We start from the raw sequence: 27,534 nt of genomic DNA, 5'->3' as shown, positions 1-27,534 counted from the left end.
CTAGCATGAGGTCTGTGAGAGCATAAGCATGCAGGGTCCAGGTCTCTGTTTGGTCTCTCCTGTGTACCACGCCGTCTTTTTCCCACTGAGTTCAGGAGCTCCATGGGCCAGGGAGCAGGACTTGGGAGGCAGACCAACTTCCTGTGAGAATCAGGAAGGATTCAGATCTTCTGAGAAGCCACTGCTGTCAGAGCACAGGTTGCTGGGATGGCAGAGAAAGCCTGCAGGGGGAACATAGAAGAAACACATGATGCTCTTTGATTTTTTAGTTGGCACCAGGGATTGAAACTAGGGGCGTTCTACCTCTGAGCTGCATCCTCAGCCCTTTTTATGTTTTACTTGGAAACAGGGCCTCACTAAGGTGCCGAGGCTGCCTCAGACCTGCGATCTTCCTATCTCAGCCTCACAAGTACTGGGATTACAGGTGTGTACCACTGTGCCTGGCTACATGGAACATTTTTGAGACAACTTTGGCCCCTGAGGTTGGTGGGAATTTTCATCCACCTGAGGAAATGTTTTGTACTATCGTAGTGATATTTAAGGTTATTAGAAGCAGCCGCTGCAAAGGATCATGTGACTTGGGTTTCTGTTTTTCTCATCATGAGATTCCTACAAGAGTTAACTCTTTATTCATTAATACTTTTATAAAAGTTCACTTTCATACTTGAAAGTATATTCTTTTATACTTACAAGAGTATATGTTTATACTTTTATTTTATGTTGTATTTAAACAGTGAAAAGAAACTAGGTAAAGGAATCATGAGACTTTATGAAGCATGTGTTTCTTTCTACCTTCCTTCCTTCCTTTCTTTCTTTCTGTACTGGGGATCGAACCCAGGGTTACTCTGCTACTGGACTATATCTCCAGCACCCCCTTTTAATTTTGAGATAGAGTCTTAACTGAGGCTGGCCTCAAACTTGCCATCCTCTTGTCTTAGCCTCCCTGGTAGCTGGTATTACAGGAATAGACTGTTGGCTACATGTTAATAAAGATGTTTCTTGCATTTCCCCATAGTGGTAATTTTAAATCTCTACTTCCTTCCTCAGATCCTCTGTCTCACATTTATTAGTGATGAATACATAGGAAAAGGAAATAAATTGAAGGGCAGAAATTTCTAGGACTTCATTTTCAATTAACCAATATAACTGTATTCACATCTATTATTTTTATTTGCCTGAGACAAAGATCTGTCTGACTACTTCATGGCTATGCCCTCTAAAAGTGCTGTGGATCTCAACCCTCCCAAGTCTCCAGTGACCTCACACCGTCATCCCTCCCCTCCTGATCCCTGGCTCCTCTGATTCCTCTGACTTTCCCTTCAGCAAATATAGATATTAAACTTTCTCTATCCTAGGACAACACAAACACCACCACCACCACCATCACCACCACCATCACCACCACCACCATCACCACCACCACCATCACCACCACCATTACCACCACCACCACCATCACCACCACCATCACCACCACCACCATCACCACCACCACCATCACCACCACCACCATCACCACCACCATCACCACCACCACCACCATCACCACCACCATCACCACCACCACCATCACCACCACCATCACCACCACCACCATCACCACCACCACCACCACCACCATCACCACCACCACCACCATCACCACCACCATCACCACCACCACCATCACCACCACCATCACCACCACCACCATCACCACCACCACCACAACAAAAGAGTCTCTTGAGCCTTTCATCTACTTTCTTTAGGTCAGTTCCTATTTGCTTTTTACATTAATATTTTTAAGCCCCATCACACAAATAAGAACATTCTATCTTGTAGTTCTGGTGAGAACTTGGGAAACTTACATAACTTCTCCCACTTGCAAATCCATCTTTTGTTTTAAAGAGAAGCTTAGTTTTCTTTTTTAATAAGCCAATTAGTTAACACAGATGGCCACCCCAACTACCAGGCGAATCTGGGGTGAACACTGGCACTGTGAGGACCTCTTACTTGAGAACAAGCTATTGTTTATTTAGACAAACAAATATAATGGGTTGTATCAGCTTGGTTATATAAAAAGGTGAAGTTTCTTGCTGTTTTTTTTAAATCTAGTTTTTATTTTTATTTTTGGTACTGGGTATTGAAACCCTAGGCACTCTACTTCCAAGCTGTACTTCCAGCCCCATTTTATTTTTTGTTTTGAAGAAGGTCTCCCTAGGTCGCAGAGAGTCTCGCTGTGTTGCTGAGGCTGGCCTCAAACTTGTGATTCACCTGTCTCAGCCTCCCGAGTACTGCTTACAGGTGTGTGCCACCACACACAGATTTTTTTTTTTTTGCAATTTATTAAGTGGATTTTTTTTGGTGTGTGATATATATCGTATTCTGATTTAATGCCTATTCAAAAATAAAACTGCTTTCTTTCTCTTAAAACTTTGTAGAGGGATTTTCTGGGGTGGCAGGAGAGTTTATGATGATGGCAGGCAACTTAACAAATTTCTTTAAAATTTTGAGATAGAGTCTTTCTAAATTGCCCAGGGCTGGCTTCAAAATTGTGATCCTCCTGCCTCAGCTTCCTGAGTAGCTAGGATCACAGGCATGTGCCACTGTACCTGCCTCAAAACAGTGCTTTCAGTGACCCATAATTTGAGGATATCAAAGACTAGTTTCCTTTTTTATCATGTCTTCTCTGGCCTTCCCAGCGAACCCCCATTGTCTCTGCTCCCATTGCTACTAGCAGAACTGATCCAAAAATGACCCTTTAGATATGATCACTTCACTTCATAGATGTTATATATATATTCCTTTTTGAGTATATTGTTATATAATATATATTTTTGAATAGAATATATAATATATTCATGACTAAAATATATAATATATATTCTATGATAACATTCTGTCTATACACATCAGAGGCCTATCTATCCATATATGTCTCTATCTCTCTCTATATAGCTACATATCTACATATACATATGCACCTGCTATCTCAGATATGGTAAAAGAAGCAAATGAACAACAAAAAAGGAACCTTTTCTTTGGCCCTGGTTCTTATTAATGTGGTAAAGGTCAAGTGGTTTACATTTCAGCAATAGGGCATCAATAGAAACAGCCATAAAGTTAAAATTCTTGGAAAATATGAGGTATGGTGTGGATCATCCTTTCTTAGCCAGGATCATGGAGGAAGATGAAGCCATCTTCCTTGGCGGGGACTAACTGAATAAGCACGGAAGAGAGAAAGCGGCTGCCTGGGGGTCAGGTCCTCTTTTAACAGAAAAAGGTTCCCCGCGCTAGTTACCAAAAAGCATTTACTTTATCATGATGAATCAGTAAAAAAGCAACTCCCTCTTAGGAGGCGAAGTCCCTGGAGCTTTTGCATGGTCAGGCCATAGGGCTGGACTCTAACTCTGATTCTCCTCACTTGGCTTTCTTTGGACAACGCACAGATCACACAGACCACAGTGCCAGCCCCATGCGGCTCCCACCCCAACCCAGGTTCACACCCGTCCTGCAGCTCACAGCAAGTACTATTAACTCCTGGGACTTAGGCCGGGCGTGGTGGCGCACGCTTGTAATCCCAGCTTTTGGGAGGCAGAGACTGGAGGATCGTGGCTTGTGGACAGTCTCAGCTACGTAGCGAGGCCCTTTGCAACTCCGTGAGATCCTGTTGTTCATTTCCAGGAGATAATTACAGACTGTTGAACAAGTGGGGCTGCTTCTCAGTGTATCTGAGGAACGGTCTCGCAGAGCTCTGCCGCTTGACGGCGGTGCGTGACTTTCCTCCTTTTACATTTGTCACGGGGGCCTTGACCACGGCAGCACTGAGGTACGTGCATAGCTGCCCCACCTGATTGTGATCTCTGAGAGGAAAATAGAGGAACTGGATTGAGCAAGGTAGTTTATAGCTTTGTGAAAGGACGATTAAACAAATACTTAGAACACTGCAAGATAGTTTATAGCTTTTCGAGGAGGCAATTGAACAACACGGAGAACACTGGAAAGATTGAGGAACCAGCAGGACTCAAAGACGGAGCCAGAGACTGCGTCAGGGAAGAGCTCTCTCACCCTTCTAGGTCGGTCTAGAAAGGAAAGCTACAAAATCTTTCCTCACTTACTGGCAACACGAAGTGCATTTCATTTCTAAAGTTACTGTATTTCACTGAATCTGGTGAGCCATCTTTTGTAAGACTCATTTATTTTACATTCCATGTCGAGGGGGATAAAAGACGGTCTAATTGGCTATCATTTGTAAAAATCTATCCTGATTCCAGGCATGTTAAAATGAGAACAAGTGTGCGCCTTAGAATCAGTGAAACACAGCGTTTCTAAGCATAATCTCTGCTGAGATGAAATCTCATTACCTTGGCAGAAAATAAAATCCATTTACTTGAAATGTATAATTCCCTTGCAAGTCAAATCTAATATTTTTGAAAACTGGAATTTCATCAAAGTGGGGACAGGTTTGTGTGAGGACCGGGCGCTCTGGGCACTGCATGGATTAGGTTTTAATCCTACAGATCAGCACGCAGCTTGCTTTGGTGGAGATGTTAGCATTGTGTGTGTGTGTGTGTGTGTGTGTGTGTGTGTGTGTGTGTGTGCATGATGCTGACATCTGCTGGACAAATACTACCTAAGCAAAGCTTTGTATTTGAGAATAAATTCAATTCTTGGTATGGTAACCTAGCTACTGCACATTTGCTTTTGAATTTGATGAGTCTAGGAATTAATTTCCTTTCCAAGTTTTATATGCCATGTCTTAGTTTGAATGAGCTTTAGAATGAGAGCTTATTCTTAGTGAGTCTTTAATATGTGAAGAACAAAGCCCTTTAATTAAACTGATATTTCTAACTGTCCATGTGAACTATTCATAAAGATGGTGACGACAGTCCTATAGTTCTGTTCGATACAGTTTTGCCACTCCACTATAAAGAAGAGTCTGGCGTTGAGGAAGTGGCTCAGGGGTAAAGTATTTTCCTAACATGTGCAAAGGCTTGGGTTTAACCCCCAGCACCACAAAAGAAAAGAAGTACCGGCAAATGTTAGATAATGAGAATGTTAAAAACAAATTCTGGGTGTGCCGGAGCATGCCTATAATCTCGGATACTGGGAAGGCGGAGGCAGGAGGAATACAAGTTTTTGGCTAACTTGGGCAACTTAGTGAGACTCTGCCTTAAAATAAAATAAGAAGGGCTGGGTATGTAAGTCAGTGGTAGAGTCCTTGCCTAGCTTGTGTGATTGATCCCCAGTACTGAAGAAAATGTAGCCTCTGTTCCCATCCCTTTGACTTTAGGTTGGCTTTATTGGCCTTGAACAATACTATGCAGAGAAGGGAATATTATGAAACTTTCAAGAGAGTCATTGCAGCTTCATTTTTTGCTGAATTTCCATGTCAGAAAGACATGTTACATACAGACACAACATAGAGAGAGCATCCAGCTGACCTTCAGGACCATGCTCCAGACACGTGGAGGATCTCACTTCTGACCTTCCAATCCAGACACTGGCCAAATGTAAATGGATCCAGATGGAATGAGCAAGAAAAAAAATATCTACCAGCCACACAAGAAAGCCGTGCTTCCTTTTAAGTAATTATGTTTTGTGTGGTTGTTATGTAGCAGTGGGTAACGAACTAGAAAACCTTCAAAACAATTCCCTAGACCCCAATCTAAAAGATTCCTATCTAATTCTACTAGAAGATCCCAGGAAATAGTTATTTTTAAAAGCTTGCCAGGATTGAAAATTACTACCCATGATTGCCATTCCTTAAATTCAGGATCACCAGCAACATTATAATTATTATTCTAATATGTTACATTTCCTTCATATACTCCATGTAGGTGTTAACACTTTATGTAAGCCAGGCTTGGTGGTGCACACTTGTAATCCTAATACTTGGGAGGCAGAGAGAGGAGGATCCCAGGTTTGTGGCCAGCGTCAGCAATTTAGCGAGGCTGCCTGCAACTTAGTGAGAACTTGTTTCAAATTAAAAAATAAAATAGGGATGGGCGTGTAACTTAGAGGTAGAATGTCCTTGGATTCAATCCCCAGTATCACACACACACAGTTTATGTAAATATGTAGTCCATATACAGGTATATATGTGATTTATATATAACATTCTCCTATTGCATAAAGCAAATCTAAAGTTATGTGACTTCCTTAAGAATACTGAATTAATATGGAGTAAGTCATTTGACTGCACACCACAGCTCATTTTTTAATATACTTAATTTTAATGTTATTACTTTTTGTGGTACTGAGAACCGGAGTTGGTGAGGGGGTTCTAACCTAGGATCTTGTGCATGCTAGGCAAGTGCTCTACCACTGAACTATACCCCTAGTCCTAATATACTTTATGTATCACAGCAGTTTTAGGTTCCCAGAAAACTGAGTAGAGGAACAGAGATTTCCCATATACACGTTGCCTCCACATATGCACAGGTCTCCCTCTTATCAACAGCCCCACCAGAGTGTGTAGTTGTTACAGCTGATGAACCTACGCTGACACACCGTCACCCAGAGTCCATCATTCACACTGGGACTCACTCTTGGTGTTGACATTCTATGGGTTTGGATGAATGTATAATGATGTGTAACCACCATTATAGTATCACTCAGGAAATTCCCCTAACAGTCCTTGGTTCCCTGCCTGTTCATCACTCTGTCCCCTAGTAATCGCTGATCTTTTTATTGTCTCCATAGTTTTTTCCTTCCCAGAATGTTGTAAATTTGGAATCACAGAGCATGTACCCTTTTCAGGTTGGCTTATTTCTCTCAGTAATATGCATTTAAGTTTTTTCCATGCCTTTTTTTTAATGACATAACAGCTTATTTCTCTTTAATATTGAATAGTATTCTGTTGGCAGATGTACCATAGGATATATCTTGGTTGCTTTCAAGTTTTGGTTATTATGAATGAAAAGCTATAAACAACCATGTGCAGACTTTTGTGTGGACATTAAGTTTTCAACTCTTTTGGGTAAATACCAAAGAGGATGATTGCTGGAGCATATGGTAAGAGTCTGTTTTGATTTTAAGAAACTGTCAAACTGCCTTCCAGAGCGGCTGTTCTATTTTTATTCCCACCAGCAATGAATGGGAGTTCTTATTGTTTCATGTCCTCACCAGCATTTGGTGTTTTAAGTGTTCCAGAATTTTTGTTTTTTTTTTTTCAGTACTGGGGATGGAACCCAGGGACATTCTATCTTCGAGCTACACCTCCAGCCCTCTTCTTTACTCTTTATTTTTGAAACAGGGTCTCACTAAGTTGTTGAGGGCCTCACTAAATAGCTGAGACTGGCTGTGAACTTGCAATCCTCCTATTTCAGCCTTCCAAGTACTGGGATTACAAGCGTGTGCCACCATGCCAGGCTTGTATAACAGGTTTTTGGCCATTCTAACAGGTATACGGGGCACCTCCTATGGTTTTAATTTGCATTTCTCTGATAAAATATGATATGAAGCGTTTGTCATATCTTTAGCTGCCATCTGTTTATCTTTAGTGAGGAGTCTGTTGAGGCTATTGACCCATTTTTGTTATGTGTGGGGATGGAGGGGGTGTGTGTGCTTGGGGTCAAACCTAGGGCCTCACACATGCAAGGCAAATGTTCTACCATCACGGCAACTCCAGTGTGGGAGCCATTTTGAAAGCCACATTGTGTTTTTTACTGGTGAATTTTAAGAGTTCTTTGTATATTTGGAGAGCAATCCTTTATTTTGAAAATATTTTCTTCCATCCGTGTTTTTCATTCTCTTGACAATGTTTTCCACAGAGTAGGAATTTTTAATTTAATGAATTCCAACTTGCCAATTTTTTTCTTTCTTGGATGTTGAGGCCCTTTGCAACCAGTGAGACCTCGTTTCGAAATAAAGAATAAAAAATAGGGCTGGGAGTATAGCTTGGAGGTAGAATGCCCCTGGGTTCCAGCCTGCAAAAAAAAAAAAAAAAAAAAGACATCAACAAACTCAAGGTCATCCAGGTGTCCTCCCATGTTCTGCTTCTTGAGAAGATGCGTTCAATCTGTTTTTGGATGACGTAGTACAATGCTACTCTACTATATCCAGTTGAAAGACCAAATGCTGAGATCAACTAAGTTCTTCCTGATCTTACGCTGCTGGGTCTGTCTTTTGATCATAGAGGGATCCTGAAGTCTTCAACGGTAATAGTTGATTCAGCTCTTTCTTCCTGCTGTTCTGTTAGCTCTTGCCTCACATATCTAGCTGTTTGTTGCTTGGTGCATATGCTTTCAGGATTGCTGTGTTGAGCCGGGCGTGGTGGCGCACACTTGTAATCCCAGCATTCGGGAGGCTGAGACCGGAGGATCGCGGTTCGCGGACAGCCTCAGCTACTTAGTGAGGCCCTCTGCAACTCAGTGAGACCCGGTTTCAAAATAAAGAATAAAAAATAGGGCTGGGGGTGTAGCTTGGAGGTCATATGCCCCTGGGTTCCATCCCCAGACCTGCAAAAAAAAAAAAAATGACTGCTGCATCTTCCTGGGACTTGACCAATGCCTCTTTTTTATTCTTCCTTCTTTTTTATTCCTGGTAGAACAATTTCTAAGTGTTCTAAGGTCTGCTCTGTCTGCTTTTTTCATTAGTGTTAGCATGGTCATCTAACTCTTTACTTTTGATCATATGTATCTCTAAAATTAAAGCAAGTTTCTTGTCGACAACATGTTGTTGATTCTTGTCTCCTGAGGTGCTGTGACAATCTGTCTTTTAAATGTTACGTTCAGATCATTGATGTTCAAGGTGATTATTTATATAGTTGGTTTAATACCTTCCACATTTGATACTGTTTTCTATTGGTCGCTCTTGCTTTTTAGTTCTATTTTTATCTTCTTTTCCTCCCTTTCATGTTTCTAATTTGGCATTTTATAAGATTCTATTTTCTTTTATTTATTAACATATCAGTTATACCTCTTTTTATAGTGGTTTCTCTAGAGTTTATAATATACATTTACAACTAATCCAGTTTCATTCATAAAACATCTTATTCCTTAATGGGCAATATGAGTATCTCATAATAAAAAAAAAATTCTTCTTCTCTGTTGTCACTTGTACTATTTCTTTCATTTCACTTATATATGTATGTATTTATATATGTAAGTAAAACGTATACACACATTATTATTATTATTATTATTATTATTATTATTATTATTATTATTTTGATGGTACTTGGGACGGAACCCAGGGGCCTTCTACCTCTGGGCTACACTCCCAGACCTATTTTATATTTTATTTGGAAAAAGGGTCTCTTAAACTAGCCGAGGCTGTCTTTGAACCTGCGGGATCCTCCTGTCTCAGCCTCCCAAGTGTGGGGATTACAAGCGTGCAGCACCATGCTCAGCTTTACCATTATTATTTTGAAAAAAATTATCTGTTAGATGAGTCAAGAATACAAAAAAATCAAAGTTTTTATTTTACCTCCACTTCTTTTCTGATCCATTTCTTTTCTCTATGTTAAGCTGGATTTCTGATCTTTATCATTTCCCTCTCTAAATAATTTCTTCAACATTTCTTACAAGGCAGGTGTATTAGCAATTTTTATTTTGCATTTATTTTTCTCACTGTTTCTTGAGCTTCCTGGATCTGTGGTTCGGTATTTGACATTCATTTGCAAGAAATACTCATTCAATATTGTTCCAAAAATTTTTTTCTGTTCCTTTATCTCTTCCTTTGGAATTGCCAGCATCCATATGCTAGACCTTTTGTAGCTGTCCTGCTTCTGTTGTTGTTTTTTACATTCTTTTTTTTCTCTTTGATTGCAGTTTTAGTAATTTGTTATTGCTATCATTTCAAGCTCAGAGATTCTTTCCTCAGCCATGTTCAGTCCGTTAAGAAGCCCCTCAGAGACACATTCTTCATTTTCAGTAATCTCTAAAACTTATTTTAAAATCTTCAGGATTTCCATCTTCTGCTCATATTGTCCAGCTATTCTTGCATGCTGCCTACCTTATCGATGATAGTTCTTGGCATTTAAATCATAGTTTTAAATTCCCAGTCTGATAACCATCCTGATCCTATCTGACTCTGGGTTTTTTGATGTTTGCTTGGTCTCTTCGATCTGTGGGGTTTTTTTTTTTTTTTTTGCCTTTTAGTGTATTTTTCTTGATAAGAAAGACTTAGGCCTTTAGTGATACAGGGTGAAATATAAGGGGGAGGGAAAGCCTCTGTAGTTCTATGATTAGGTGCAGGTTTTAGTGAGCCTGTGCCTCTGCAGGGCAAATTTCACACATGCCTCTCGGCTCCCTCTCCTTGATTTGGTGGCAGAGGATGGCTAGAGGGACCGGAGTTGAGGGCTTCCCTTCCTCCAGCACAGTTGGTTTCTGCTATAACCTCAGCAGGTTAGACTTCTGGTAACCACTTCTTCCTGAGGGCCAACCTTGCTAAGAGCAGGGTGCTCTGACATATTTCAAATTCCTCCAGCTGCCAGGGAATAGGGAGGGTGGTGGTGGTGGTGGATTATTCTCTGATATTTACTGTGAGAACCTAGTTGAGTTACTGGAGGTAAAACTCACACAAGTGTGCAGGCCCTGATGACTGGGTGCCCCTGGAGTTTTTATTTCTTAGTTTGGTCCATGTTAACCCCCCAGCAATTCTCTAGTTAAAGCCCAAGTTCCTCTGCGTTGGCACTGATTCCTAGGGAGGCATCTGCCCATGAGTTTCTACTTGGGCTCTCTGCCCCAGCCTGTCAGTCTCTCTAGTTTGTGGGCCCTGGTTTGCCCTGTGACCCCACTTCGCTGATGGGTCTAAGAAAAGTTACTCATTTTTCAGTTTGTTCAGCTTTTTTTCAGTTTGTTCAGGTTGTTTGAATGGTAATTTTCAGTTTCTTACACCAGCAGAATGAAACCCAGAGCAACCTTAAACTTTTAAAACTACATATATTGTTGCCTTCTGATAGTAACCTCTTTTGTGAGTGGCTAAGTTTGTACATACCATTTATATATGCAGAGATGCAAGGAATGGGTAAAAGAGAAAGAAGAGTGATTAGGATCTGGAAACCACAGAGAATTAGAATTCCGAGTCAGAACTAAATATCATTGTATGTCTGGCTGGGCATATGATACTGAAATTTTAGAGTATTAGCAACAACAACAAAGAAACTATTCAGGTAAGAGGTATGGTAGATATTGCTAAAATATCTAAACTGAAGGGATCCCTAAGCAAGATTCATCTACTTAACTCAAGAAAGATTTTAATCCCTACTGTCCCGGGGACAGGAATAATCATCCCTCATGCCATTTTCTTTGTGGACCTAGTACAAAGGTGATTAAAAGTATAAATGACTTATTCCTACTTAGTTTGCATGGTAACTTTCTGGTATAATGGCAACAAACCTTTTTAAAAGCCGCAGTCTCAGAAGTTCCCTGATAAATCATTTTTCTGCAACTGAGTTTCATCTTGCTGAGCACAGAAACTGAGGAACTGGCCCCAAAGCTTGGGCAAGGGTTTAAAAATTGGAATTGCAATATATCTCTGGCTAGTGCAGCCTGGTTCAATTTACATATAAATATTTCCTGGCCTTTTTTCCTATCAATTATAATGATCCTGTAGGACTTTTAGAGGTAGGTTAGCTACCTTTCCTGTTTGAGACAAATTGTGACTAAATTCATTTTCCTTTTTTACATTGTTTACTTATTTCTTACACGGGTAGGGATTGAATTCAGATGATGGTCCAGCCTCTGGCCTGGGGTTCACATAACTGTTTAAAGGTAAAGTGTTTAAAGGTAAAATAAATACCTCTGAAAGAGCTAATACTGAAAAACTCCTATCTCAAGGAAAGAAATTTTAGCTGCAACAAGAGTGTATGTTAAATTCATTGTTCTGCTCTGAGAAGGGAAGGAGAACTGTGTCCATCGGTTCTAGTTTCAGAAAGGAACTCAGATCCTGCCGGATATGTTGGTGCACACCTGTAATCTCAGCTACTTGGGAGGCTGAGGCAGGAGGATTGCATGTTTGAGGCCAACCTGGGGAATTTAGTAAGACCTGTCTCAAAATAAAAAGGGCCAGTTATATAGCTTAGTGGTAGAGTGCCATTAGGTTCAATCTCCAATACCAACAAGAAAGAAAGAAAGAAAGAAAGAAAGAAAGAAAGAAAGAAAGAAAGAAAGACAGGAAGAAAGAAAGAAAAAAAGAAACTCAGATTCTAAGTGAGCATACTTGTGAGATACACTGAGGAGTGGGCCCTGAGTCCTATGATGTGGGCTGATTAGAACTTAGCCAAAAGCAGAGGCTGGGATATAGATTACCAGGGATGTCTCTGTTACAAAACTTCTGCAACAATGCTCCTCAAGCTTCAGTAAGTCAATGAAGTACCTAACCGAAGGATCTTGGTAAAATTATGATAAAGTCTGGGATGAAGACAGAGAGTCTACATTTCTACCCCAAATCCCATGCTGCTGACTATGGACTGAGCTTTAAGCACTAAGGCTTTGTAGAACTTCCTCTAGAACAGCAGTTCCCGAATCGTGACCATTAGACCAGCAGCTTCCACATCACCAGAGAGCTTGCTAGACATGCCAATTCTTGGGCAAGGTTTAAACCTACTCGATCAGAAACTCTGTGAGTTGGGGTCCAGCCATTTGTATTTGACAAGCCCTCTGGGATATTAGATGCTCAGAATACATTTCATCTAATCTAGAGAACTACTCTCCAGCCTTATCTGGGGAACTTAAAAAAATCAGTCATGATTTCCGTACCATATCAATGAAATGGGAACTGCAGGACTTGGGCCCCTTCATCATGGATATTTAAAAAATCTCCCCAGTGGAAGTGATTACCAAGTACAGCCAAGTTTGAGAACCACTATCCGAGAGACAAGCTCACTTACTTCTTGAATCCTTTCCAGGGAAAGTCTGGTAGAGGTGGGGGTGTCTTGGTCTTCTGGACCAACAGCCCTCATCTTCCTTGCTGTTGCTTTGAACCTGTAACTGAGATCCCAGAAGAACTCAGAGCAGCCAGGTGTGGGGACATGAAAGGGAAGGTGGGAGGTAGCCGTAGGGGATGGAGGCTGAGTGTTTGGGGAGGCCTGGACTCTTCTGTTGCATCAGGCACCTGGAGGATGGGGTCTGAGGTTCTGCATTCAGTGAGAGGTGACGTACATGCAGAGGATATTACAAATAATCACAGCCTCTCCTTAAGACAAAAAGTTGAGAGCTTTCCCCAAGGGATCCCAACACTTAATGGTAGTACCATCCATAGACCCAGGTAAGAGTAGTGTTAAGCTGGGCGTGGTGGCGCACGCTTGTAATCCCCGTGCTTGGGAGACTGAGACAGGAGGATCACGCAGGTTCGAAGCCAGCCTCAGCTGGCTTAAGAGACCCTGTTTCCAAATAAAATATAAAAAATAGGTCTGGGAGTGCAGCCCAGAGGTGAAGGCCCCTGGGTTCTATCCCCAGTACCACCACACAAAAAAAGAGAGAAATGTTAAGTGTTAGAGGGTCCAGATTTAGGTGATGTACCTATCTGGATTCTGCACTATCCATGTCAAATCATGCTCTAGTCACACAGAATCACAAAATCTGCTGGTCAAGTGGCCCTGAGCTGGTTGTAGGGACCTGCATTGGTTTTCCCCGCTGTTTGTTCTCTCAAGGACTGACCTAGGTTTGAGTGATGACCAATGGCTGGCTGGCTGTGTGGGTAAGGCCAATGCTCTTGGATCTGCAGGCTGGGGCATCCACACATGGGTGTGAAAGCCCCTTTATGGTACACAGGTTAGGGATGGGACAGATCAGAGCCTGGGGAAAAGATCTTCCTACACTATTGTCCTTGGGCATAGAAGTCCTAAAAGTATAAGACTTCTGGATTTGGAAATTGGACTTCTGGGTCTTAATGGTTGCTTATTTGTTAGGGTAGGGGAGAACATATTGTATACAGTAGGATTCGCTTTGTGTACCCCTAACCTCCATTTGTATTTTTATGAAGACCCCTGCAAATGTTATGTGTTTCGAAAGAACCCTTAATAGAGATGGGATCAGATAAGAATTACAAAAGCAATGTTGAAACCTGAATGCTCTTAAGAAGCCAGGTCTGGCTAGGTGGAATCCTAGTACTTGGGAGGCTGAGACAGGAGGATTGCAGGTTTAAGGACAGTCTCAGCAAGGAATAAGACTCTCATCAACCTGGTGTGACCCTGTTTCAAAATAAAAATAAGATAGGGCTGAGGGTGTAGCTTGGAGGTAGAATGCCTTTGGGTTCAATCCCTAGTGCCACACACAGAAAGAAAGAAAGAAAGAAAGAAAGAAAGAAAGAAAGAAAGAAAGAAAGAAAGAAAGAAAGAGAAAGAGGAAGGAAGGAAGGAAGGAAGGAAGGAAGGAAGGAAGGAAGGAAGGAAACCAGGCCTGTTTCTCTTCCTCTATATTAATTGATTCCCCAAGGTTTCTGAATTTTATTCAAATGATATATCTGGTGAGGATAGGACACAGGACACCTGGATCTCCTTCACTCAAAGGCCTTCCTGCTTCATCTTCTGGGAAATAATCCAGAGCTTTCCTCTGCCAGCCTCTCCCTCACCTCCAGCATACTCACCTCCTCTGAGCCAAAAGCATCCTGAGGCCGTTGGGTTAGAGATCCGCACAGCTCTAGTCTGTCTCGGCTCTCCTTCCATTTCTGCTGGACAGTGGACAGGTCCAAGGACTTAACCTTCCTCTCCAAGGGACTCTTCTGAAATAGGCTCTTCCTTGCCTTGCCCTTTCTTTTCCATAAAGTCTCATTCTTGGCTGAATGGGCTTCCTTACCAGTGGCCTTCAGACCCCACAGCTCTCTTCTTACTTGTGCAGGGTTTATGCTCCACTGTGGATCTTCTCTGGCTAGAGAACATATGCAGCAGGGTCCCTGACAGGTACAACCGGGAGCTTGTGATGGTGCCTGTCCCGTGGACATCGCCTGTGTTTCCTCCTCAGGGGAGAGGACCAGTGGAGAGGAAGAAGTGGGCAGCTGTGTCTGCCCCGTGGGGGGTGCAGGATCTTCCTGTGGACCTTGCCCAAACCCAGGGCCTTGCTGGAGAGCTAGCTTCTCTCCTCTCACTCTGTCCATCACTTCCCACACTACTTGGTCCAAACTGTTCCTTTTTGGGGTGTTGTGGGATGGTGACAGCTGATCTCGGGAGCCTGTGTACAGGCACATTTTGGAGATGGCTTTCCGGAGACGTTCTCTGGGTGAGTGGAGTTCAGGCTCCGGGGCCAGAATCCTGATGGATGGTGCATCGGCCGAGTTGCAATTCCAGAACATGTGCGATGGTGTGAATTTTTGGACAGGAGTCTTAGACACATAGGAGTAGAGACAGAAGAAGGCATCGGCAGTGACAGCCAGTGTTTCCACCTGCTTAAACCTGCCTGGGTGCAAGGGTTGAAGACAGTGAGTCAGGAGCTCATCAGCAAATTAGCTCTTAAACCTCCCCATTCAAAAGCCTTTGTAAAGCTCAAACTTCAAAGGGAATCAGCCAATTTATACATTGGTGTTTCTCCCATTTAGATTTTGGACACCCAGGATTCCCTTTCTTGGCTTCTTGACTCCTGGTATCCAGCAGATATCTCGACTAGGAAATGGGAAATGGCAAAGATGTAAAGACATTGTGCTGATTTGTTTCAACTAAAAGGAAGCAATAGTGGTCTGAGGTCTCTTGAATATTATTTTTTCAAGAGAAAGAAACAAACGTTGAAGCATCCGTCTTCCCTGAATAACGTAAGAGGAAATCAAACAGTCAAGCAACACTAACCTAAAGGAAGTAGAGTTTGAAGTCACTGGGCCCTGTTGTGAAGGGCTGAGGCTGGGGGAGTAGCAGACAAACATCTTGTAACACTCACTGGCCAGCATGAGGCAGGGGTCCTCCATCTCAATCCTCCGCACCTGGGCCTTCAAGAAGAGCTGGAAATCAATGCCCTTGGCCTGAGAGGGGTTGGTGAAAAATCTTGCAGGAATCCGAGAAGTGTCTTTGTGGTCCTCTTGGCCAAAGCCTAGACTGAAGAGGACATCTTCTGCATCCTCTTGCACCTGGTCCAAAATCTCTGAGATGCTGAAAAGAGCGAGTTTGGGTAAGTAGGAGACAACTTTGTGACATATGGTTATCATAACATCTAATCACATCTGATACTCCAGAATATTTAATTACATACAGTAATTCAGAATATCTAATTACATATGGTAATCCAGAATATCAGGAGACTAAAATTTCCTTCTGTCCGTTTTTCTACCTTCCATTGTGACTTTTGAGGAAAATTTCGCTACTCTGATCCTAAATTCTCTGTCTGAAACATAAGAATTACAGTCCAGTTCTAGTTATAAAAACTGAAAAAAATCTTACTACACTACATTGAACAATCTATTACAGCTGTAAAGAAATCTAAGTAAGTATGAATAAAAAGAGGTATAGAAGCAAAGAAGTTTTGAGGCTGTAGTATTTACTGGTCAGTTCTAGTCCTAGTAGTTGTGGGTGAGACAGCTAAATGAATGTGTAAGGAACATAGGTCTAATTTTATTTTCACTCTGAAGGTAAAAATCAATAAGTACATCCAAGATCTGATTTTGAGAAGTATACCTCTTTCTAGCACTCTTTTCAGGAGACAAGCCCAGATAAAGTGTTTTCTCTCTCTCTCTCTCTCTCTCTCTCTCTCTCTCTCTCTCTCTCTCTTACACACACACACACACACACACACACACACACACACACACACACCTGCATCTACATCCAAACGTGAGCACCACCAAGTGGGTGACACCAGTGCTCAATAACTACCTTAAAAGCAATGGGGCCAAAAGGAGCTATGGGTTATTCGAGGCTTTGAAGGAGTACTGTCCTTTCTTTAGAAAGGATGTTTGAATTTCTGATTCAAATAGTGACCATCTCATTTAATAAATACCTGGACCATTGGACTCCTCGAATCTACTACTGTGCTTGCCAGCTAAGTGCTTGTTTGATCTGGATGCCTGCTTCCTTATGTGTGAATGGCAGGCATAGAACTGGAACCAGAAGATGTCCTCTTCAGTCTAGGCTTTGGCCAAGAGGACCACAAAGACAATTCTTATTGGCTGAATGGGCTTCCTTACCAGTGGCCTTCAGACCCCACAGCTCTCTTCTTACTTGTGCAGGGTTTATGCTCCACTGTGGATCTTCTCTGGCTAAAGAACATATGCAGCAGGGTCCCTGACAGGTACAACCGGGAGCAACAATAAGAAGTGTCTTACTGGACACTTCTTATTGGCTGCTTATTGGAATCAGCCTTGAAAAAAAAATGCAGATGCCCCACCCCTCTCTCCAGACACTCTCGTTTAACTGACCTGGGTGTAGCTAGGGTCAGTGAGGAGAAGCGCTACACGTAGTCCCATGACAAAAGTTGAGTCTCAGAACAAGGTCTCAAATTCACATTTCGACTCCAAGTTTCTGGCGCTTTTCATTTTGCTGTATTAGCTCTTGTCACTTCCCATCTTGTTTTAGATTTGTGTGCATGTTGCCTGCTTTTAGATGTGTGCAGAATTGTGGAATCCCTGGGGGCAAGTCCTTCGTCTGATTTGGTTTCTCAGGTTCTACACAGTTATTGCCTGGCCAACCTTAACTCATATTTTATTATTCTATTCAATCAACAACTTAACAGATTAATCAATACATTGTTTATTGAGTACCTGCTATGAGCTGAGGCACTGTGTTGGTAACATTACTACAGCTCCTGGACTAGAAGGTGCAGCATGGGGAGACATGTGTATTTTATATATAGCATGCAGCTCTGAAAAGATCCTTTCCATCCCCTTTGTTCTTGAGAAATGGGGTCATAATTCTCAAGTGTGCATAGAAAGTGCCTATGAGTTCTAGAAAGGTGCCCCAGAATAAAGGAGTAAGAGCTCCCTGTTTTACTGACCGCTGCCTCTCATCTCCCCAACCCTCCTAGTCCTACCATCCTTGTAACTTACCTTGAACTAGTCTTGCTGGTCCCCCCAGTCATGCTGCTGGATGCCAAACTACAGCCAAGATCGAGTAGTTGTCCAGGCCTGGCTGTCTGGAGGAAACTCCTGCCAAGATCAGAGGTGACGTCATACATGTTTTGTCGCCAATCTGCACCCTGGCACCAAGCATCCCGCCCCTGAGGTGTATTCACCCTCTGCTGAATACTTCTGAACTACCTGCTGAGGAAGTTTAGTCTGTGCCCTCATGGCTGGTTAGACAATCTCACTTTATTTTGAATCTTTAGCTGTATTTAATCTCCTTGACTCTGGTGCCCGCCTCAATTAACTGTCATCTAATGGAGACATTATTCAGCCTGGCTGAACCTGACATTTACCTGGAGAAGAGCTTGGCATTGGTGGCCAGCAGTGTGGCTGGATGGGAAAAGAAGGATGAAGAGCATGTTAGAAGGAAAAATAGAAACTGAGGTCATTCTTCTAAACTTAAAATAGTCCCTCTATTTCCCTCAACCACTGCTACAGGCTAGATAAACCCTGTGACTTTTGCTTTTAGTAGGGTCTCAAAATGATTTAGCACAGTCTTGGCAGGGGAACATATATGGCAGAGAGCATGTGGCTTGGATTCTCTGAACTTTTGATTCATGACTGGTGTCTAAGCAAGAGCCCCTCTGTTTGAGAAGGAGGCATTCAGCTCTCCAGCTTGCTTTCCTGCCCCACCACATGAGTCCCAGGAGATATCAGGAGGTGGTAGGGACTCCATCCTTTATTCATGCCATTGTCTTCCCATAGCAGATGGCATCTCTGTCTTAAACTCAGGATAGAGACTTTTTTGGGATTCCATTTTTATAGAGAAAGCAATTTCAAAGATATGTGAGTAGCAAATGTTATGTTGACTTTATAGGTGGTCTCCCCAGGAGTCAAAGGAAAGCTCCAGCCATGGCCTGTAGGAGGCATAAGAGGCCAGTGAGGTCTTTCTGGGCATGGGAGGCTTTCTGTATTTACACTAGACCATTCTTCCCCTACAGACAGGACCCCAGGGAAAGCTTGCTTCTTTCTGAAGTTTACCCCCTCCATCCTATCCTTAATTCAGCCAACATATAGCCTCTTCATTGGCTTCAACCTCAGAGAGATGTGCCACTCACCTTCCGCTCCAAGGGTCAGGTCATCTTCAAAGCTGGTTCCTTGGCTGGGACACCCTGTCAATAATCAAGTGAAGGTCATAGAAAACTAGGCTGAAACACACACACACACACACACACACACACACACACACACACACACACAACTGCATGCTTGAATATCTCCACATTTCCTTAGATTTGCACATTCATACAATCACACTAGATATCCACATGTTTGCAAAACTATCCCCCACTTTACATATGCTATTTAGGAATTACATTCATGTTTGATTCAGAATCACATATATACTCAGCTATACCCAACTTATGCTCTGTACCAAATAATCTCCTGCCAAACAGTAAAAACACGAGGGTGCACCTCAACATATGTACAAATACACATCATTTGATAAAGTTCTTTTCCGATACCAGTGGTTGGTAGCTGAACAATCATGAACAGATACTAATATTATTTGAGTATTAGTGAGCTGGGGGCTGAGTCAGCACTCTCTTTTGAATCTTCTTGACTGCCTTATAATGACTAAAAGATGTTCTGCAAACACTTTGAAGATACTCAGGTATTCTCATGCATGTATAAAATGTATAAACACACACACACACACACACACACACACACACACACACAGAGCTATGTCACTCTTCTTCAGGTAGAAGAACAATAGAACAGAGCCTGTACTCACCATTGTAGATAGATTGTCCTGCTTCCTCAGAAAGCCCCTCTTCAGAGTGTCTAAGGCCCGAAAATAATGTTACAGGTTGAAATCATTTCAAGGGGTTTTTTCTCAATGAGTATTACACATGCACAACACATCCCATATGCTTGTATTATTTTTCTAACGGAGGCAACAGTATGTAATTTACTTTTCTCCTGGAGGAAACTAAGGCCAAGTGGTTACTTGACTGACAGTCATGTAACATGTACATGTAACATGTACATGGAGACAGTCAACGAGGAGCTGGGCCTGGGATGTGCTACACCTGTCATCAGGCCTCCTTGTGCCGGAGACATGTCTACAGTCAGCTTTGCAATGATTCTTCAGTCTTTAGGTAAAATAGGAAAGAGACAATAAAGAAGCAAAAGTGGGGAGATGTGTTTATGGAAGAGGGGTTTTAGTGTCATATTTCTAGATCACAAATACAAGCATTAACTTTTTCTTGGCACTTTTAGGGAGTCACCCTCTCTGCCCACACTCTTCTTTTTCTCGGAATCATGCTCTTGCTAAATACCACATCTTCAGGAAACAGCAGAAACTGCATCCTGGTTACAGATATTTTTAGATTTTGAGATAATGGTCTTGTCAAACACTTGCCATCTCTACTGGAAGTACAAACGGAAATCAGCATAAATGGTAGTGAGGAACAATTCTACTTCATAAACAAGGTAGGAATTCTCTCTGTCCAAAACTGGTGAGTGAAGTAACCTGTGAGGAAGCTTTGACGGCAGCTCCCCTAGGTTCCAGTCCTGGCCCCGTGTTGCTCTTATGTTCTCAATACTAAGTAAGGGGACTTGGGTCCATAGATTTTATCACGATCTATGTCTACCTCAAGCACTGATACGTTGTGAATTATGTGTAGTTTGTTTCCCTAAAAGTTTTTAAAATGAAACTTGTGCATGATGCTTTGAATGTGATCTCAAGTGGAGGCTAGAGCAGACAGAGATTGGTAGAGCAAGATGGCAGGGAAATAGATTGAAGGTGGTCCTAAGTGAACCTCCTCCTTTTTCATCTTCTGCAGTTCAGATAACTCCCAGGCTCATGGAGTGCCACTTGACTGAATGTTTGACAATGGGAATGGGTTTATCAATTGAACATCTGTAGGTCCAGTCATAATTAAATTTTACAAAGCAAATTATTACATATATAGACATCTTTTACTAGCACTTTTCTTTCAGTAGTTAAAAAAAACATGTCTTCCAAAATCTGAGTTTTTATGGTCTTATGGCAACACTACATCAAGGTATGTTATAAAAATAGAAATGATACTCAAAATAATTAAGAATGGGGAAGTTTAATAATATTACTAGAAGTACATACATACTTCTTTTTCTAATATATACTTACATGAAGTATGTTTTAATATGATACTGCAATCATGTTTACATATTATATATTAATATAAATTAATATTTACTATGATTACTAGACACTAACATAACTAATATAGCCACCTAGCACCAGAACATTGGATATTATTGCATTTAATACTTGTGTTATTGCTAAACAGTACAGGTTGAGTATCATTTATCCAAAATGCTTGAGATGATAAGTATTTCATATTTTGGGTTTTTAAATTTTGAAATATTTGCATATACATAATGACATATCTTAGAGAAGAGACTCAAGTCTAGACATAAAATTCATTTACATGTCATATACACTCTCTACACATAGCTTAAAGGTAACTTCATATGGTATTTTTAGTGTGCCCTGCATTTTTACTGAAACCCCTCACATGAGATTAGGTGTAGAATTTTCCACTTACAGTTTCATGTCAGCCTTCAAAATGTTTCAGATTTCGTATTCTAGGATTAGTGCTGCAACTCCTAAGGTCCACTATTACCAGAACTATAATTAAAACAGGCTACTATTCCACCTCTAGGTTGTGACCAATAAAAAAGCCTGCATATATTTAGCAAAAAAATTTCTAGTCCTAATAACCCACAAAGGAGGTCTCAGAATCTCTACTTAGTGTAAATTGACAAAACTGCATGGTAACTATATAATTTAATACTATACAAGGATTAAAAAATGACCTACTGCTGTGTGCAAATACAGGGATGAACATCACAAATACAATGTTAAACAACAGAAACCCAGATAAAGCAGTATATATTTTATAACTCTATTTATATAAAGTTCAAAATTCTAAAACTTACTTAAGACATTTTAAGTCAAAGTATTGATTCCATTTTAAGTCAAGGTATCAACCTCTGCCTTGGAGGCAGGGTCGAGGATGGAAGGGGATAAAAAAGGGGCTTTGGAGTGTTATTGATAGTCTGCTTCAGGTTTCTTAATTGTATCTCCATTGTGAAAATTCATCAACTCTATATTTAATACTCATTTCTTTTTTAGTAAGCGTATTATGCCCCAATACAATTTATATAAAAATTAAAAATGCTACTGATAAGTATGCTATACTTCATAAAAAGTTACACTAAAAATACTGTTAATAAAATTCCTGGTTTGCTGAAGGCAAAATGCATTGCCATTCATTAGATACAGGTCTTTACTGGCTGCCCATCCTACAGTTTTCTTATCTGCTTTACCCTGCCAGACATTTTATATCCTCTTTGGGGGTGCCGGCCCGCTGCGAGCTTTGGTGCAGTGGGCCTTCCTCTGTGTATGCGGGGTCTACCATAGCAGGATGGACATGGGCTGGATCTACTAATGCCTTCTCCCTGTGCATGGTAATTTGAAACTTCATAGCCAACACCCGAGTCCCAGTATTTCATGGGCTCTTGCGGAGACGATAAAGTCAGCAGCTGGGACTAGATCCTTAGCTGCTCCCCTCTTTTCACTTTGTGTCGAAAGGTACCTTAGCATTATTTCAAGTCTGAAACAGAAGAGCTGAGCCACCTCTCCTGTGCATCCAACTCATAAACAAAGAGAAGGGAGGGGAGTTGGATTGTGAGAAGAAGCATGTGGCTATTTTTAGCACTTTCTGGCAGTTTCCATGGATGCCTGCCTGCAGAGATTTAAGTGGAAGTGCATATAAATGTTTTCCTGGGCTCTGAACCCCACCCTTGATGATCCGTAAACAGCATTTTCATGCCCCAGGAAATCCCCTGTAGGCTCAAGAGGGGGAAAAATAGTAGAATGGATTGCCACTAGATTCAATTGCACTGGCCAACACTAAATTGGTCAGGAAGGTAGTGGACTTCTTTGAATAATTTATTAGAAAAGAAAATCCTCTTGCTGTCAGAGGATGTTTGGTATTGGAAAGAAAGTGGAAACTCTACATTTTTAAGTCAGATTTGAAAGGTGCCTCCAGGGCACTGGCAACATTGTGGACAGATGACCTGTTCTCGGGGTTCCTGGTCCATCCCCTTTCCTCTGCAGCCTAAGGCTGTGGTGATGCAGGGCATCGTTCTTAGAGTGTTTTCCTCTAGCTTCTTCATTATCTGTTGTCAAAAGTTGAGTGTTCTCTCACTATTCCTAATCATCATCATCATTATCATCCTTCAATTTTTCTGATTTTCCCATGCAACTAAAAAGAACAGTCATATTGCCTATTCACAGAAAAGGTATATATTCTGGGAAATATGTTATTAGATGATACCATCAGTGTGCAAACATCAGAGTGTACTTATACAGACTACGCCACTACAGTGTCACTAGGTGATATCGCCTCAGGGGTCACTGTGGCCTTTGTGGTTTGCCACTTACTGAAATCTCGAGGTAGTGCTGGACTAAAATGTATGTAAAACATACATATTTGTGAGAATCAGAAAATGGAGAAAATGGAAATGTTTTCTAAATATAATAATCAGTTCCTTTCGGAAGCAAAGGTAAGGGTGTTAAAAGACTTCCTAATGGCCCTTTTGAAGTGTAAATATTGAAACTTTTTCAAAGTATAGACGAGTAAAGAACAATGACTGGTACCTTTATACTCGCCCCCCCTATTTTCACACAAGTAAACACTCTACCACATTTGCTAAGAAAAAATAAAATACTTAAATCATATAAAATCGAACATAAATATTAAATACAAAAAACACAAATATTTAAGATAAATTTAAAGTCTCATTGGATATCGTTTGACTACTCGTTTTCCTTTCAAGTGGTAGCCAAAAGTTGGTAACTATCACTTCTGGGTGTAAATTTTCTAATAAATAAAGAGGCAGATAGAAAGATAGGTAGGTAGGGAGATAAATTAATTTTTTTGAAATTATAATTACATATAAAGCTCCATTTATTTATTTATTTATTTATTGTGGTACTGGGGATTGGACCTAGAGCTATGCCCCCATCCCTATTATTAATTTTTATTTTGAAACAGGGTCTCACTAGGCTTATGAGAGTCTCACTACTTCCTGAGGCTGTCCTTGAGCCTGTGATCCTCCTGTCTCAGCCTCCCATGTACTGGGATTACAAGCGTACACCACCACACCTGTCTGTAAAGCTCCAGTTACTTATTTACTTATTTACTTTGCTTGTTTGTTTATTTGCAGTACTGGGGATTGAACCCAGGGACGTTCTACCTCTGAGCTACACCCCCTGTCCTTTTGTTTTTTAATTTGAAGCAGGGTCTCACTAGGTTTCTGAAAGCCTCACTAAGTAGCTGAGGCTGCCCGGGGACCTGTGCCCCTCCTTTCTCAGCCTCTCAAGTACTGAGATTGTAAGCATGTGCCACCATGCCTGTCTCATAAAGCTCCTTTTAAGTGGTGCCACTCACATGTTGTTTTAAGCAGAAAACACTGACAACGTATTAGCTCACTTAAATCTCACAAGAATGTTGATGTGAATTGATGGAACTCTAGAGTAGTCAATGATGTAAAGACACGACTGAGCCAGCTGCTGTCTGCACACACCTGCACAGCACTTTGGAACCCATCCTAGGTTTCTCACCAAGACCTGCAAGCATTCCCATTACCATTTTGAGAAGCCCCAATTCACTCAACAATTCACTCAACAGACTGAATACGATTATAACAACAAGAACAATGCATTTGATAAACAATAAAAACAAACACAAAATAAACCCTCTGCATTGCCTTCCAGGGCAGAGTTGAAATAAACAACCTTGGATCTTTTTAGCGCTATTTGTTTATATCTAACAAGACAGGATGGGTTTATTTATGTTAGTTACTAGATGAGTTTAAAGTTTATATAAAGCCTAAGCTTGACACATTCCTGGAGGGGAAATAAGGACTGGGCAGGAATTGCGAATTCTGAGAATTCCTACTTATGGAAGTGAGCAGGCCCGGGTCCCGGCTTTCTCTTTGTGTCTGGGTAGACTGGGCCTAAAATGGTAGAGGCTGATGGGGTGAGGCGTCTCCTATTTCAATGTTGCTGAGCAAAGAGCTGCTATTCTTTGCTCTGAAGTGTATGAATTCTTCACTGATTCGAGTGACTGTGGGAGCCCCGAGCACCTCCCTCTGCCTGCCTTCTGCGTAGAGACAGGGATGCCGCTCACTTCTAGAAGGACGGCTGCTTTCTACCACCTTCTTTTTGTCACAAGTGGAAGACTGCAGTGGGAATGGGAAAGCAGAGGAGGAGTGGCGTTGGGAGCTCAGCCCAGCACTGCCCATAGGTGCAGAGGTCCTACTCTTAGTGTTAGTCGTGATCCACTCCGGACTCCCACACCTCCAGCCCAACAGGCTCAGCCCAGAATGGCATCTGCTTCACAGCCGGGATCACCTATGGACCTTGAATCCCTCCGATGCCCTTGCCAACCAATCTCACCCTCATCCTCCAGGCCTGGTTCAAACCCGTTTTCCTATCTGAGGTCCCAAGGGTCCCTCCCGTTAGCAGAGCCAACCACAACCACATGCGCCCCCCTCATTCGGTGGCTGGCACTCACCCGCAGTCCTGTAGCCAGTCTTCAATCTTATCGATTGCATTTCCTGGAAAAGTCAGACACCACTCATTGTGAGAATTGAGGGGACCAGGCCTCCTGCCCGCACCTCAGCCCCTTCCCACAAGCTATCCCGTGTAAGCCCAGCATGGCTTTATTTTTTCTCATAAAGTTTTCTTTAAGTTACAAAAAGGATCTAGCTCTACATAAAGGTAGTAGACATATCTTCTCTACCTCCTGTTTTCCTTTCATCCAGGACCCTAGAAAATGACCAAGATGCTAGGCCCACTGCTTCCTTTCCCCAAGTGTTGGAAACAGGGATGGCTCCTTTTTTTTTTTTTTTCTTTTCTTTTGGTATTGGGGATTGAGCCCAGAGGTGTTCTATCTCAGTACTATACTCCCTGCCCTTTTAAAAAATTTTTTTGTTTGTTTTCTAATAGGGTCTCTCTAAGTTGCTAAGGCTGCCCTCAAACCTGTGATCCTCCTGTCTCAGCCTACCAAGACTATAGGGATGTGCCACTTCATCCAGGTGGGATGGCTTTCTTTCAAAAATTAAAAATTAAAAAAGGGCAACTCTGTGTTTATGATTTTTATTTCCTATCAAATAAGCTAGAACAGTCAATTTCTATCTAAACCTCAAAGAAGCTCTGACAGGCCTGCTAGAAAGGGCTGCCTCCTCAAATGGACAGGTACACCTTAGGCAAATGATTTCCCAAAGTCCACACAGCTTGGTAGTGAGAGTGGCAGCCAGAGTCCAGGCTCAGCTTCCCTGGAGCTTCCTACAGTCAGCATAGAAACTCCCAAAGCCTCATGCACAGGTAACCCTCAGCCTTGGGTTCCTACAGAAACTGCTTCTCAGGAGGAGGCAAAATTAGTCTCCTCCTCCTCTCCCTCCCCCTCCCTCTCTCCCTCCTCCTCCTCCTCCTCCTCCTCCTCCTCCTTCTCCTCTTCTTCTTCTTCCTCTTCTTCTATTTGGTACTGGTGATTGAACTCAGGGGTGCTGAATCTCTGAGCTACACCTCAGCCCTATTTTGTTTTTATTTTGAAAGAGTCTTGCTAAGTTGGTGAGGGTCTCCCAAGTGATGGAGGCTGGCTTAGAACCTGTGATCCTTCTCTCAGACTTCCAAGCACTGGGATCACAGGAGTCGCCACCACACCTGGCTTCTTCTGATCTTAAAACTGCCTACTTCTTACATAATTCATACCTTGGATTGCTTCATGGCTCTTCCTTTAAACTCACTTAAACCAATTCAGTAGGAGCCTCCCCGAGGTACTGGTGTAGGACCAGAGCGGGGCCATGACAGGCTCCATCCATACCGCAAACGCTAGGCCTGAGTTTCAGTTTCCCAGGAATACAACTAACAGTTAAGTGCCAGTTTTGGCACCTGGGTCAGGAGGAAAAACTCCCAACCAACCTCAGGAGGCACGAACCAAATGGGAGGCACCAAGTAACCTGTCCAGTTGCTTGTGATAACAGCATCAAAGATTCCTTTGGGTTTAAAGATAACTCCTTTGTAAATCACAGCCCGAGTGACTGAAGTGTAAATCACAGCCCGCCCGAATGACTGAAATGTATAAAACTGCCTTGGAACAAAGACTCGGGGTCCTTGTCAAAACTCCACTGCATCGGAGGACTTGGACCCTAGCTCGAGCTAGTTCCCCAATAAACCCCCTCCCCCCTTCCAGCCTTTGCATTATTGTGTGTTGGTGGTCTCTCTCCCCCTGAGATCCCGGACTTTGGGTATAACACTGGTCTAAACCAAGGAGTTGCCTTTCAGTCACTAGAGGCTGCGGCCGTCCACAGGGCGCCCAGGGTGCTCAGCTGCCCCTTACCTTCCTGGAAGACGTCATCCAGGCCGGAAGGCTCGGGGTCCCGGACCTCCTGCAGGGCGGCGGCGGCTTCCTCTTCCAGGACCTGCATCTGCCAGTTGCGGCTCTGGCGGAGCCAGGCCCGGCGTTTCTCCCAGGACGTGGGGCTCAGCACCGAGGCCTCCAT

General features: G+C 42.2%; 1 protein-coding gene across 1 annotated transcript; it reads right to left on the bottom strand.

Moving 5' to 3' along the window:
- On the bottom strand, positions 1 to 27,534 carry TESPA1 (thymocyte expressed, positive selection associated 1; the record flags this gene model as incomplete). Its single annotated transcript, XM_080704869.1, has 13 exons — positions 1 to 141; positions 3,200 to 3,272; positions 3,675 to 3,842; positions 4,832 to 4,904; positions 12,818 to 12,911; positions 14,515 to 15,320; positions 15,792 to 16,000; positions 17,890 to 17,988; positions 18,258 to 18,294; positions 19,023 to 19,076; positions 19,703 to 19,752; positions 25,545 to 25,587; positions 27,372 to 27,534. The coding sequence occupies 13 exons, from the start codon at positions 27,532 to 27,534 to the stop codon at positions 1 to 3; spliced, it is 2,010 nt and encodes a 669-aa protein (XP_080560995.1).

This window comes from Muscardinus avellanarius, assembly GCF_963383645.1.
Source record: "Muscardinus avellanarius genome assembly, chromosome: 11".
In the NCBI taxonomy this organism is placed as follows: domain Eukaryota; kingdom Metazoa; phylum Chordata; class Mammalia; order Rodentia; family Gliridae; genus Muscardinus; species Muscardinus avellanarius.
Note: the sequence above shows the minus strand (reverse complement) of the source record. Positions and strands in the feature narration are given on the sequence as shown.